The sequence below is a fragment of the Cheilinus undulatus genome, linkage group 9, assembly GCF_018320785.1.
Source record: "Cheilinus undulatus linkage group 9, ASM1832078v1, whole genome shotgun sequence".
Classification (NCBI taxonomy): Eukaryota; Metazoa; Chordata; class Actinopteri; order Labriformes; family Labridae; genus Cheilinus; species Cheilinus undulatus.
Window position 1 is genome coordinate 5,378,713 of NC_054873.1, and position 16,149 is coordinate 5,394,861.

The following is a 16,149-nucleotide window of genomic DNA, read 5'->3' on the forward strand; positions in this document are numbered from 1 at the left end:
ATCCGTACGCTCCGTCTGTCACCTCTTCTTCCAAAACCTCCCATTTGTGGATGAGTACACTGCAGCCTTCAAAGAGTGTGAGCGGATGGCAGCCTGTGCCTTGAACCTACACTGGGCCCATTGGTGGGCTGATAAAAACCGGTTTAAGTGCTGTTGGCCTAAATCGTGCTCGGATTGTCCACCAAACATCTCCATTAATAAAAGCCTTTGGTGCAGCTGGCGAGCGAACAACAACCACAACAGAGTGCTTCTTATTTCGCTGAGAGTCCCGTTGCTAAGAAGCCCTGGACTCGTCTGTTTGGGGATTTTTTTTCGAAAGGCAAGGCGGGATCCCTCTGCTCTACAATTTCACTTAACAATCACGTTGAATGCACACTGTAGGCTATTGTGTTTCACTCCACTTAGAGAGAGGAAATATATAAAAGGCTCTCAATTCTGTCAAACGAGGAACAGGTAACAGTATCCTTTAAAATAGGACAGTGCTATGAGAAAAGGACTTATCACTCAGGATCTACCAGGGAGGAGCGGACATGAGAAAAGGTGGCAAAACAGGGCGGAGGGCAAGGAGACAGGAGGGAAGAAATGAGGTCAAATATGGACTTAGATTGGAGGTAGAATCTCTATATGACTCCTCACTCCTACAATAAAAAAACATGATACTAAAGGTACTTAGTAGGTGAAGTCATGTCACAATGGAGAACTTCAGATGGGGGGCAGGAAGTGATTTCAGTATAGTGTACAACCAAAATGCAAAAGTTTGGGACTGGGTATCATCACTGATGGCCTGAATTGATTTGATTCGGAGTTTCTGGTCTCCTTTGGATTATATTTATGCTTCGATTAAATTCATGTAGTGATGTTCTAGTTATTAAACCTAATTTTCTTCAATATGAAAGAGCTTCTTAGAGAACTAAAGTTGGAGATAGAACAAGGGAACTTCCAACCACCCACCAGGGGTGGAAATTAACTGGCAATCATCTTTGGTCCTAAGTACTGCACCCTTTTGCTTCTTTGACCTGCTGCAAACCAAATGCATATCCAGACACAAGCTTCTGGCAGCGTTCCTGAGGAATCTTCGCCCATTCCTCACATGCAATGGCCTCCAGCTCAGAAATATTCTTGGGTCTGCATGCTGCAACTGCCTTGTTCAAATCCTACCAGAGATCTTTAACTGTAATGGCCATTGTAGAATCTTCCAGGACTTCTTCTGAAACCAAGCCTTGGTGGAAATTAGAGGTATGCTTGGGATCATTGTCCTGGATCATTAGACAAAGATAGGCCATCCTTGGGCCCCAGACTTAACCCTTTCTCCTGCACCAGCTGGTATTCTGGCCGTTTTGAATTTTAAGGGCTTAACTTACTCAAAAAAGTTTAAAATATGAAGTTAACTTGGTCATGTTATAGACTGTTAAAAAGAGGAGAATCACAAGATTCTAACAAAGTCCAGCAATGACTGCTCATAAACACACTGTGACAGAAACAAGCTATTTAGTGTGAGGAAATCACTACAAAAATACAAACTCACAGTGTGTGCTGCCTGCCTTCTCTGTCATATAGTAGTCAGAAAATCAGTATGAATCCTGATAATCCTGATACCAGATGAAGGTAAGGGTCCAATAAACAAAACAACCAGAGCTGGATGTAGCTGAGGACCTCCACTTCATACCGAAAGTCGGATGAGTGCCACCATATCTCATCTTCTAATACTGGAAGCCATTTGAACTGAACGTCTTTGTTGCTTCTTTGTGCATCGTCGCCATATTAATATAAGCAAGTCTGCCACATAAGGGAATACAAGTGGATGAAAAATATGTGAGTTTTCAGACTGACAACCACAGCGATTACATAACATCAATTTTAATACATTGATTTCCGATCCAAATACTTGCTTGCCTCTGGCAACATGGTGGCGATGTCCTTCCAGCCAATAAATATCCTGTTGCATATGTCTGTGCTCAGTGATATGTGAATTTGGATCATAAATTGATTAATCAAAACTAATGTAATGTTATCGCTGTGCTTGTTAACCCGAAAACTCGCGTATTTTTCGTCTACTTGTACTTCCTGTTAATCTTTGTTATGACAAAAAAATGGAAGTTTCCTTAGTCTGAGTCTACAGCCTCAGCTACGGTGGTCTACATCGTCCCTCACCTGTCTTGCCGTCATTCTTGATGGTCGTCCCGTCCCCCGTCAGGCTCTCCCATCCATCAAACTTCAGTTTCTGGTACTGCAGCTTCACCTGGGCCAGGTTCTCCTCGATGTTGATGGGAGACTGCTTGGCGTTGCTGCAGGATGGAAACTTTTTGGCCCAGTTGTTTTGATTTAACGTTCCTGGAGGGCATAAAGACACAGAAACTCAGATTTCATTGGTATCTCAACAGCTGAGCTCAATTTTAATCTGTTACATCAGTAAAATTAGACCAAGCATTAAAAACTAATTATGGAACAACAATAACAAATGTCTAGAAAGAATCATTGCTGTTAACAGAGTAATAATAACATAGTAAAAGACCAATGTGAACGCATGGATGCCAGCCATTGATTATAGATTATAGTCAAATATGCATGAGAAAATTAAAGCCGTTTTTCTTTTAAAATTCTTGCAAACACTGATCTCTGAAGTTACAGTTCCTAGTTTCTTGTGCAGCTTCTCCAACTTTTGACCTTGTTTGGGTCTCAAAGTTCTCACAACCCCAACAACCTAAGAGCTGTCAAATTGTCAAGGTAAATAAGGCTCAATTATGTATTTTTTTCTCTTAAGGGCATGCAGGAATCTCTGAGTGGATTACACAACCATGTGACAACTGTCTACTACTCTGACAGCCGTCCAGGTGTTTAACAGGCATGGAGCACAGGGTTTGGAGGCAACAGAAGGGTATGATTTTTATAATGTTGCATAAAATGCCCCTCTTTTTTGACAATGTTATCCTTCTTCTGCTGTAAAACTTCTTACTTTCTTTGTGAATACAATGTCTGCCCCCTTAAAGTCACTAATTTTACACCAATCTTATCTTTAAATAACACCTTACATGCAGTGCAAAGTATTTAATTATGCCCTGGAAGAGCATACTGACAAGTTTAGTATCCTTAATTAGTGTAAACATGATATTCACAGTGCCAAAAAAAAAATCATTGCCCCCCAACTGATTTTATAAATACATCATGGTCAAAATAATTTGACATATTTGACAAAAAATACAAACAAAACTGGTTCAAGTCAAAGTGAAAACAGATTTCTACAGAGTAATGCCAATTAAACGAATATATGTATTGTAAAATAAGTGACTGCATAAATACCACCCAAAGCAATATTTTGAAGATGCCACACAGCTCTGAGTCTGTGTGGATAGGTCTCAATCAGGCTCAAACTTCTGGACTCTGCAGTTTTACTTTATTCTTCTTTGCTTAACTGCTCAAGCTCTGTCAGGTTGGACAGGGATCAGGCGTGAACAGCCCTTTTCAAGTCCAGCCACACATTCACTTGATCACTGAGGTCTGGGATTTGACTCAGCCACTCTTGAATGTTCACCTTGTTGTCTTTAAACCAATTCTGTGTAGCTTTCTCTGCCTGCTTCGGCTCATTGTCTTACCGGAAAATCAATCTTCTCCCAAGCCATAATTCTCTCACAGACTAAATAAGATTGATCTCGGGGGTTTTCATGTATTTTGCCACATTTACTTTACACTCTGCCTTTACAAGCCTGCAGGACAGGCTGCTGAGAAGCATCCCCACGGCATGATGCTGCCACCACAATGCTTTATAGTAGGGATGGTGTGTTTGGCTTCTTGTCTGATGGCCAAAAAGCTCCATTATGGTCTCATCAGACCAAAGAACTTTCTTCCTCTTGACCATGGAGTCTCCCACATGCCTTCTGGTGAACTCTAGTCCAAACTTAATTCTCAGTTTTCTTCAACAGTGTCTTTCTCTTTTCCACTCTCCCATAAAGCTCTGACTGGTGAAGAACCCGGCCAACAGTTGCTGTCTGCAGAGTCTCTCCCATCTCAGCTGCTGAAGCTTGGAACTCCTTCAGAGTAGTCATAGGTGTCTTGGTGGCCTCTCTCTCTAGTCTCCTTCTTGAACGCTCACTCAGTTTGTGAGGACGGTCTGATCTAGACAGATTTACACATGTGACATAGTCTGTCATTCTTCATGATGGATTTAACTGAACTCTGGGGGATGTTCAGAGCCTTGGAAATGCTTTTGTATCATCACCTGACTTAGACTTTTCAATTAGCTTTTCTCTGAGTTACTTGGAGTGTTCTTTTGTCTCCATGGTGCAATGGTAGCCAGGAAGACTGATTAACCAGTGAGTTTTCTTTATACTACAATGACTTGAGACACATTCACTGCACTTAGGTAATCCCTAAGGTCTGTAAGTCATAAACTGGTGTTTAAAACCAGAATCATGATAAAATCAAGATTGTGACCTGGTCATTAAAATCCTGATATGATTTTTTTTTCTATATTGCCCTGTTTGGGATGGAGATCATCGTTGATATAATCACAAAATCTATTTTAAATGAAGTCCATTAATCTGTGGGTTTTCATTTCTATGCAATTATTGAGAAAAGGTGTTTACTGTCAAATTCCCATTGCTGTTGTACACCTTAGCAGCACCCATATGGCACCTCTCGTCCAATCAGGTGGCTTTTTTGAATCAAACTGCAGTCCACCATATCATAAATATAACAGATTATTTTACATTGTAAACATTTCACGGTGCATCTGTTGGTCACGTTGTCCTTCCATTAGTTTGACTGAAAAAAACAGACCTCGCTCCAATCACTAACACAATGACCACTTACAGGTGTGCTTCTCTAAAAGCTAGCTAATAGGCTAATAGCCTCCAGCTGCAGCTTTAACAGTCATATCTGCTCTCATTTTTCCTCTTACAGCTCTCAGGAGGTCACAGTCCACATTTTTCAATGTTCAGGCAGACTTTTCTCAAACAGCCTGCAGCAAAGAGTTCAGCGTCAGGTTTCCTCCGACACAAAGAGCAGGTTGACATGACAGATCACATAAATACAGTATGGAAAGTGTTACAGCAGGGAATACAAATCGTCCCTCACGTAGCTGCCCAGTTATACAGCCATTCTGTTTTTGACAGACTTAATCCAGCAGCTCATATTCAAGTCAAAGTGATCTACAGCCTCGGGGCTTTTTGTCGCTTTAATAGCAAAAATAACCCGAGCAGCATGTGAGGTTTAAACAGAAAGGCTCCATGTTCCCCTCAGATATCCTCCTGCTGTGACAGTAATGTTTTATACCAGTAAAAGTAGGTGTGCTAACATCTGTTAGGAGTTAGGGTCTTCACTCAGGGGGCGACTGCAGCTCTGAGGGTGACAGAGTGGCATTCAGGAGATAAAACACAGACAGGCAGCTCCACTATCAGGACTCATTACAGAGGAAAAAAACCTTAGTGATGGACCTGCAGAACACATTCACTTCAGGTGATTCTATTTAGCTCAGTACAATTTTAGCTTTCGTTTTTAACAACATGATTGGATATAGTCGGGGACAATCAGGGCTTTTGCTTACCAGCCACTGTGGCTAGTAGTTTTGCAAAGCTACTATCCACTCAGCATTTTCACTAACCACAATTTATTGGGAAATAACGTGTTATATACAAAATCTGCATTTCTGAGATGAGACAAAATATGCTTCATCTTCCCTCCATCAGTCTACCCTTAGTTTCAACATTTAGTGCTGATTCCATTCCTGAAATATTGTAACCTGACACTCCAGATAGACTGTTTCATATTCTTACTGCATGGATAAATTTCACATTTATCTGGGAAAGCTACCATAAAAAGTGTTTGGGAAGGGCAGGACTTTTAAAAAAAATACTCTTAGATGGTGATTGGATAAGCATTCTGTCCATCACATTCATGACGGGCCAATCAGAGCAACACCACTAAATGAGGCGTGCAGCTCCGGTGCTAACCTTAGCGATACCAGCCGCTCCCCTTTCTGGGGGAAAACGCTTAAAAATGAGGGTCAGTCAATGGGAAAGATTGGGTCATTAGTTAAACGGTTATTAGGAGCCAAAACATAATGGCCAGTGAGATAAACACATTGGACCATTTATGAAAAAATAATTGCATCGCAACAATATGAAATAATCGAAATCATAGGTGCTCATGAGGGTGTGTTCAGACTCCCTCCATCAACCATCATGTGACTGGAGATTAGGGCTGGGAAATTAATCGAAAATTAGATTAAATCACAACATGGCCTGCTGACATTTTCAAATCGCAGAAGGTGCAATATCTCTTTGACCAGAAATTTGTGTCAAAATTGTACATTTAAACTTTATTTTTGCAGCAGGGATGTTATGCGTGACATATCATGCAATAATTCAAGTGCCATCTATTTTGAATAGCCAACAAAAAAAATCCTTCCTTCATTTTTGTAATTTTTTGCAATAAATATGAGGATGAGAAAAGCCCTTCAATACAACAATTCAAATCCAATTTGGCATACGAGACAAAATAATCAGAATAAGATATTTTTAAAGAATTGTTCCACCCTTGTTTTGGAATAAAAGAGAGTTAAGGAATAATCATATATCAAATCGCAATCAGATTATTTTCCAAAATCGTACAGTCCTACTGGAGATGTCATAAACCTACATCACATACCTTATGTGTGTTAGATATTAACACTTGGATGTGGTTGATAGGTGAGTTAATGTGTGGAAAAGCTGTTAACCAGCACAGAGCTATGGCTAGCTTGAAATGATTAAGAACAGCACCGGTCCAACATTTGCCCAGCTTAGTCGTCTGTAGTTTCAGCCAAAATACACAGAACTCTCTTTTGACACTCTGTTGTCATTGAGAATAACAAAGCATGCCTTAAATGATGTTTTTTTAATTATGTAAGGCACAAAATACAACAAAATGGCTTTTAATTGCATTGTTACTGTCATTTCTAACCTACCCTCATTCAGTCTTAGAGCCTGTTTTCACTACATGGGGACATGGTCACAGTAGAAATTGAGAAGTGACGTGGCACTGCTCTGGTCTGTAAAATAATGAGGTGTTGTCTCATATGTTTTCATAATGTACTGTATTACATCTAAGACTTTCAGCATTCATGTATTAATTGTGATGCAATTAAAACTTATAATAACCCATCAATCTCATGCTTTTTTGTCCCTCTCAGCACTCTAGTCAAACCACATCGGCATCTCCCTGCAGCCATAGTGATGCAAAGTCAAAGACATCTGACTTTAAGATATCAAACATTTACCTTTGTACTGCTCCTTTATTTCCTTTAGTTCCATCTAAGGGTGTCATATTGAATCATTCTGTATTCCACTCTATCATACTGTACTGTAATAATGTTATAAAGACACACACAAAACGTGTCAGAGGACAAAACGGTGCCGAGTGCCGCTCAACCACAGTGATTATGATCATTTTCTTCAGACAACCAGTTCCAACCAGACGTCAACGACTTCAGTCTTTATTTTTGGCTCTACATGACAATGGACGTCAGAATATTTCAATTACAGGTTATTATTTGAGTCACTGAATCACTGAACATATAGTTATGGCTGACTTTCTTCAACACTGATGATCATCTTTGAATCTTCTTTTGACTCATTTCCTTCCTGCTACATGACGATCTCTTAAAGCTTCCTTCCCTCAATAAAACTCTTAAACGGCTGTTAGAAAATATCTTTTAACACTATAACCTGAATGGCATTGAAGTTTATAAGCTAGATAACACTAGCAGCAACTTGTTCCATCCAGAGATCCCATTTCTCTGAATAAGAGTGTTTAAAGCTTTTAGACTCTGATAAATCAGATTTCTTCTCTTATGAAAAACATCGTTAAACCTCCAGATGTTCATCATAACGACCTGCCATGGCGATCTTACAGATGTGTGCTGCTGTTTTCTCTTTACTGCTAATGAAGTGTTGTAGTGTTTCTGCCAGCTGCTGTTGTGTTTGTTAATGAGTATGTCTGCAGTCATGTGACCCTCTCTTCTCGCTCTGATTGGCTGTTAGAGCTTCTTCCTCCAGCGTACAAAAAGGCCCAACCAGGTCACACAGACTTCTGGGTCAGGATGGATATTAGCATGTCAATGAAGCTCACACACAGACACCCAGGCTGTAAACAAACCCGACCTTAAACCACCAGCTGGGATCTCGAGGGTTTCCTTCTTCATGCTTCAGGTTCATTTTACCAAATACATGTGAGACACTTCATTCTAGGGAACTTCAGGTCCTGAGAAACGTAGATGCCATGATACTACATTCTTCCTTTATGCTACAGTAACTTAATCTTCCTCTTCACTCCTGATAATCAAACTAAGAGTTTCTCAGAGGAGCCTTTAAATCAACAGACATTATATCACTGAAATCTCCCATCCTGGTGACAGACAGGAGGTTCTTCCAGTCCTGTAAACATGCAGGTGAACTGTGCACAGAGAGTTCTGCAGTGACGTGGTTTTTCTGTCATCTGGGATTGTTACTGGGGCTGTTCAAGGATGAAAAACTGTCATCACAATCTCAGAGCTTTTGTCGTTAATTAAGATTAGTCTCTTTTGCTCACTTTTTGTTGCATTTTGAAATCCCCCCCATTTTGCATTTAAAACAGTTTCAAGTTCAATATGTGTTTTTGTACCGTCTTAACCTCCTGAGAACTGAGCTTTTGTTTGGATACATTTTCAGTTCCTACTTCTGATGTGGGATCAGGAGGACGTGATCAGTGTAAAAGCTCAGCCTCGTCTTTGAATAGGAATTAAATTTGGCTAACAATGATGTCTACAAGTCTCCAGAATGTGTTGTTTTTGCAGAACATTCATCACTGGAGAGGTTTAATAGCAGACGTTTTGGATGTGTCGGTGAAGTGGTCGCTTGTTGGGGTCAGCCAGAAATGGTATCACTCATTGGTGGATCAACGTCAAACATCAGCAAAAAGTTGAACATTTATCAGAAACCTTCTTATCCACAATCCACAAAAAGTCCTCAAAGGCATTACCTAAGATTTCTGTGAAATTTCTCTACCTTGTTTTTAAAGCATCCCATAAAATAACCCAAAATGTATTCAAATATTCCCTGAGAGTTTCAGTGAAACTTTATTTTATTTTGATAATTGCTATAAAATTTCCCAAAAAATTCCATCTAAACTCGTGGAAATTTTCAAGCAGAGTCCATGAAACTGTAAAGAAAATTCAAGCTAAGTTGTCTCGCAAATTCTCCAAAATGTATAAATATATTCCTTTAAATTCTATAAAAATGACAGAAAATTACCCCAAACATCCAAATAAATCCACTGAAATTTCCTTGACAGTTTTTGAAGATTTCAAAGGGCACCCCACCTCTCCTCATGCCCAATCAATATCCCCAAAATTTAAAAATAAACTTCCCTACATACGTGTGTGTGTTTTCATTTGTTTTGTCTTCATTACCCCATATAGTAATAGTATATTTTCTCTCTCTCTCTCTCTCTCTCTTTTTTTTGAAATTTTTTCCTTAATTTATTAATTTTTGGGTTTTTTTTTCTCCTCTTCAGTTTATTTCATGAAGGTCAACTCTTCCCCTCTTCTCTTCCTATTAAAAATTACAGCTGATATTATAAGTATTATCACTATTATTGTTATTATTAATATTAACGACATTATTATTATCATTATTTAGAATTTATTAATTATTTATTATTTTCATTATTATTATTATAATTATCATCACTAATGTTGTTATTATTAATATTAATTACATTATTATTATTTATTTATGATTTATGTATTATTTGTTAATTATTCATTTATTATTTTCATTATTATTATTATCACTATTATTGTTATTATTAATATTTATTACATTTTTAAAACTATTTTGTTGGTTGGCTTATTCATCTTTTCATGTAAGGTATTTGCATTCGTATTTCCTTGTTTAATTTTGTCCAGTTTTTTAAAATCCCTATCCCTCATGTACCACTTAAATATCACTCATCTAATCAAATTCCCACAAACTAAAAATATGTTTTAACAAGTCTATGAATGCCTGAACATAAATTCCCTCAAACATCAAAACAATTTTTTAAAATTTACATGAAAAAAAATATCTAATCAAATTCCCCCAAAACCTTCCAACATAATTCTCCAAAATAAACAAACATACCCCCCAAATTTCCATAAAAATACTTAAACAATTTCCAGGAAAATTCCCCCAAATATTCATGGAAATTCCTGAAAATTTCATATAAAATCTCCCAATATTTCCAGAAAATTATTGAAACTTCAATGGACATTCAGGATTTTTATATTATTATATAAAACTATCTCTAAAGTTGTAATAGCAGATAAAGTTACAGCCCGGTAGGAAAGTCAAGATGTAATATCGCCATGTGTGCATGCAGGGTCTGAATTAAGGCTTGATTACTTCCTGTTGCACGGAGAATAAATGAGAATAATAATTCTAAGGCACAGAATAAATGCAACCATGCTAACCCACCACACCCGGCCCTTACTCCCTTAAAGGTGTGGACTTTGTTCATATTTAAAAAGATTAAGTCCCCATGTCCCTGGTAAAAATTTAAGGACATGCAGAGTACGACCAGGGTTGTCAGTCCTCTTTGATCTTATTTCCACCTCTACGCCTGAATTCAGCCTCAATTTTTGGCCCAAACATGCCTAAAAGTTCTAAACAGTACTGTGCATGTCTGTTTTTGCTGAGTAAAGTAATAATATCAAACATTTCTCTAAGCTCTTAAATAAAATTAGGTCCTTTAGGTACTCTACTCACAGAAAAAGACGACTGGTGAAGATTTGTACTCACCTGCGTACGACCAGTCGATTTCTTCTGAGAACTTGCGTTGATTCCTGTACGCATATCCATCCACTGAAACACAGAGAGAAGAAAGATTAACTTCAAACATGACGGAGTAAAAATGTCACATCTGATAGAATCTGATGATTTTATTAAAAATTATGAACCCTTATAAAAGGTTACGATGGCTGCAGCAACATCATTTTGTTTTCCACACGCTCATCTGACTGCTGAAGAGTTTTCTCCTTCTGTCCTAACTCAGTATCATCTACTTAAGCATGGAAACACTTCACTTATCATCCTAACCTTTTTCAGTAAGACTTTAAGGCTCTGTAATTATTAATACTTAAAAAAACACTCACAAGAGCTTATAGGATACTTATAAATACAATTAAGTCTATTAAAGTGTAAATAAAGGCAAAATAAAGGCATCAATTATTGACCTTAAGCCACTCGTAGGATGAAAATTCTTACTGTTCTTAATACATTCTAAATGAAAAAGATATTCATTAATATCTAAATAAGTCAGTTTACACCATATGAACCTAAATAAGATGTTTACCAACATTAACATGACCTAGGCTCAGAGGTCAGGGCGACGGGTCTGAAGTCCCTTAATCCCGTGGTCCCTGTGTTTTTTGGGGACAGGGATGATGGTGTCGGCTTTGAAGCAGGCTGGCATGTGGCATGTCTCAAGCAAAGCGTTTATAAAGACTTTCCTTTTATAGTTCTTAAGTTTAGTTTTAAGGTTAAAAGTACAATAACATCTCAAATTTGTCTGTTTTTAATAAAGTATAATGTAATCTCTCTTTACTCTGCATCGTTCCAGCGATTCATGTCTTGATTTAATGACAGATTTCAGCAGAGCTCCACTGATGACAGCTTTGTGCCAGTCTTTAAAGTTTAACAGAGTAAGCAGAGCGGCTCAAACGTCCTCTTAAATTCCTAAACTGACAGTTTCATTGGCTTCTTCTACTTTAATGTGTTTTAATGTTCGACTCGGCGTGGTTGTAACTCTTTGATTTGGACGTCTCGCTGACACAGAGTCACTGCTGAAGGTTCATTGAACGTCTGCCAAATCAAACCACAAACACATACTCCACATCTCTGCTGCTGTAAAAGGCCACAGGCTGTTAGAAACAATCAGCACAGAGCTGCAGCTCATCAGAGACTCACTATCACTAAAGAGACCTGGTCTGACAGTAGGAGCTGCTCTTTGTTCTTATTCAGTCTTTGTGGTTTGAAATCTCAGCGACTTACAGATGATCAGTAGTGCTCTGTTTTTATTTTAGTTGGCTCATCGGTTCCTTTACTGGAATATTCTTCTACATTATGAATTTTAAAACTATTCCCTTCCTTTGTTGCTGTTTAATCATAGCCAAAGGTGCAGAAACCTAAAAAAAAAAAAACTGAATTAGATTTTTGACCAAATGCTGCTGTCAGAAAGAGAGAGACAAGCTGGTTTATTCAAATTATCAACTATCAAATACTGATGGGTTTTTACACCTGGAAACTAAAATGATCTAAAAATGTATTCCAAGTGCAGCTTTTGGTGTCGATGGATTTATATCAGTATGTGTCAGTGCTTAAATTTTGTGGCAGAGATTCTTTGGAAACAGAAAGTGAAGGCTCCAAGGCTGCTCATAAAGGGGGTCAAAGGGAGGAGCTTTCTGGGCCCCAGTCAAATGGGGGGCCACTGGGGTCAGCACAATCACGGTCAATTTTAGAGGCCATTTAATATTCAACTTGAATAATTACCACTCTTATCAAAGAAACAAAGACAGAATTTTATTTAGTTACACTGCAGTACAATTATGACATTTTAAAAATGTAAATCCATTTTTTATTTTTTTTTGTAACGTAAACAATGTTAGGCACATTGACCTGAACCATTTCGAAACTGTCCGATTTCAAAGCTTAGCCATGATGTTCACAAACGTCAGGATACAGAAGAACAAAGGAGAAGAAACTGGGAAAATAATAATTAGTAAAAATGTGCAAATGAAAGGCAAAAGTTTGAAAAATTATGTATAAAATGGCAAAAAGTGGGAAAATGGGCTTTTATATGGAAAAAGCAGTTAAAAATGTTGCAAAAATCTGTTAAAAGTGGAGAAAACAGGTAAAAAGGGGGAAAAAAGGGGAAAAAAAATCATCAGATAACCCACATTTATATACCCATACAGGAAAAAGTGGCAAAAATGAGTGGTAAAAAAGGTGAAAAGAGGATAGAAAGTGGTAAAAATGGGTCATGAGTTGCAAAAACTGGCTAAAAGTGAGAAAAATGGTTTAACACTGGTAGAAAAGTATTAAGACGTCAGCTGAACGATTGAACGATGGAAAAATAATCTCATTGTGGTTTTTGCAATATGATGTGCAATTTCTTTCTGCCACTTGGATGATTGCATAAGTAATTTATAATATCTCTGCAGCAAATAAAGGTTTTAAAATTGGTATTTTGACACAAATTTCAGGTTAAAGAAATACTGCACCTGCGATTTGTAAATTGCACCACACATATTGCAGTTAATCTAATTTTCAATTAATTGCCCATCCCTAATTAAGACTGGAAAAAATTTGTGAAGTGTGGCAAAAATGGGCAGGAAAAAATGGTGAAAAGGGTAGTTAGAAAGCAGCAAAGTTGGAAGTTGCAAAAACATATTAAGAGTGGCAAAAATTTGCTAAAAGTGGCAAAACTGGACAAAATGGGCTGTTATAATGGCAAAAAGTAGCAAAAATTGGTTAAAAGTGGCAAAAATAGGTCAAAAGGGGGGAAAAAAGGGAAAAATATGTAGAGAAGAGTAATTAATATTGGCTAAATGTGGCAAAAATTTGCAGTGACATTGATGAAAAGTGGTCAAAAATCAGCAAAAATTGGTTTGAAGTTGCAAAAACATATTAAGAGTGGCAAAAAATTGTTGAAAGTGTCAAAAAGTGAGCAAAATGGGGCAGTATAATGACAAAACGCAGTTAAAAAAGTAGCAAAAGTTTGGTTAAAAGTGGCGAAAATAGGTCAAAAGGGGAAAAATGGGAAAAATCCGAAAATATGGCTAACTCATATTTATATACCCATAAAGGAAAAAAGTGGCAAAAAACAGACGGGAAACATGGTGAAAAGAGTGTAAAAAGTGGCAAAAATGGTGATAACGACTTAAAAAGAGTAGGTAAAAGTCATAAAAATTGGCTAAAAGTGGCAAAAATTCAGAACAGAAATGATGAAAAGTGGTTAGAAGGTGGCTAAAATTGGTTGAAAGTTGCAAAAATGGTGAAAAAGTGGTTCAAAGTGGAAAAATAGGTTAAAAGTAGCAACAGTTGGCTAAAAGTGGTAAAAATGGGTTTGATGTGGAAAGAAGTTTGGAAAAATGGGCGAAGACATCGATAAAAAGGAGTTAAAAAGTGACATGAATTAATAATTTTAACATCAAATCCGTATAATAGCTTGACACACTTTTCAACCGAAGTAACTGTTAGCCGGGACGCTAACGCCAATGCTACTGATCTAACACACATGCACTGATATGATGAATAATCACATCTGGAGGGCTCATTCTTTGGGTTTTTCAGGGGCCTTGCCAACTCTGTGTGCTTTCTAATTTAATCCTCAGACAGAGCAGGTAGCACAAACAAATGAGGAGCAGTTTTTGAAGAGATCAGCAATCACAACTCGTTAAAAGCCCAGAACATCCATCTAATCCACAAACAACACGTACGTTTTTTCACGACTGTCAGCACAGCATGGACGACAAGTCACAGTAATGCTGCGTGTTTCAGTGATAATGATTATTAGTTTTGTACATTTTATCTGAACTCAAGCAGATAAACGTCAACAGAAATATAAAAGTTGTACACATCTAAGCTGACACCACAGACATTTTCCTATCAGCTTTGCCAACCAAATATCAGTGAATGAGAAAATTAAACACATAAATCATTGAATCTGACCAGCTGTCCCAGTCTCTCCTCTCGTTCCTGCACACGTGGAACTGATGCAAAAACTCATTATTGTCATATTTGAAGTGTTGGCCCAGTTTTCATTAACCTAAAAGCCCTAACCACTCAGCTTTCTGATTAAAAAGGCCCATAAGAGCCACACCACCAGCAGTTTAAAAAAGAGACAACATTTTGAGGATGCCAACTGCACTGAGGAGCTGACTTTGACCTGGAAAGCCCCCAGCATAGTTTTATTCTATTTAAAGATAATATTCAAAGCTGTGCCTTTAAGGGACAAGTATGTGGTGTGAAAACCAATACTAGACATTTATCAGCCATGAAAATTCATATTTTTGGTTCCTTTTTAATGATAAAACTGCTGTACATTTCATTATGAAGGCTTAAGTAGGGTGATCATACATTCTAATGATGTTTTTGGTTTTCTTGGAGATTAAATGCACAAAAATGAAAAGAAAATGGGACTAAATCTTGCAGGGTCTCGGTTGGCGCCTTAATCTTTGGGTCATATTTTGTCCATATTTGTATATTTTGCATAACAATACTCAAACAAAACCACAGCAAGGAGCAATTAACCCAAAACTCACAGGCACAAAAGGGTTAATATTCTCCCTTGCCCCTCTTCTACTCCGGTCGTCCTCCTCGTCTGTTCCCCTCCGACTCTCGCTCATGTTTGTAATGGTTTCCTGCGTTCTGTGATGTCAGGAGGTGACATCATTAACCCGAGCGTCTGCGCGGGCATCTGTCACGTTAATGAAGTAAAGTCGACGCCTTGAGGGGCCGTTAGAGAGCCACACCTCATTACCATAACAGAGCACCGAGGGCCCGACAGGGAGACAAAGAGCAGAGGTCCCGCGACACCGAGAGGAAATCAAGTGACGAGATGAGGTGTTTTTACAAGCAGTCAGAGAAAATGAAGAGAATCCATAGATGGAATTAGCTGCAGGGCCAAAACATGCTCTTACATTTTACTACAAGAAAGACTGGGTCATGTTTCTGCTCATAAATCCTCAAGTCTGAGGATTCTGGCATGCAAAGTGTAAAACATTCATTTGGAGGTATTACGATCACCCTGTTGTCAGTGTGATATTTAGAGTGGAAAGGGTTAGGTTTCTATGTTTAGTAGAGGCTGATTCTAACCAGCAGCAAGTGTCTCTCAGCTCCAGTTAGAAATAGATACCATTAAACAAAAGCTTATTAGCATAACAACCTTTGGAACACCTAACAAAATATTCAAGGCATTCATGCAAACTTTAAATCTAGGATTTATCTTCAAAGTCAGTCTTTGGATTGCATCATGTAGAAAGAGTGCTTCAGTCAAACTTTATCAAGGATCTAAACTGATGCAGCAGGGTCAGATCAACTACTTTTATTCCACATACTCTCCTTTATGGCTGACTCTTATATTACCCAGTATGCTAGT

The 16,149-nt window shown here is 38.0% G+C and overlaps 1 protein-coding gene across 5 annotated transcripts in view; it reads right to left on the reverse strand.

The window, feature by feature from the left end:
* Window positions 1-16,149, reverse strand: part of ptprz1a (protein tyrosine phosphatase receptor type Z1a) — a 138,630-nt gene that overhangs the window by 64,359 nt on the left and 58,122 nt on the right. For all 5 annotated transcript variants that reach the window (XM_041795733.1, XM_041795732.1, XM_041795731.1 and 2 more), the window contains exons 2-3: window positions 10,791-10,853; window positions 2,152-2,331 (exon numbers count right to left, since the gene is read on the reverse strand). In XM_041795733.1, coding sequence (XP_041651667.1) covers window positions 2,152-2,331; window positions 10,791-10,853 — 243 coding nt within the window. The remainder of the gene's footprint in view (window positions 1-2,151; window positions 2,332-10,790; window positions 10,854-16,149) is intronic.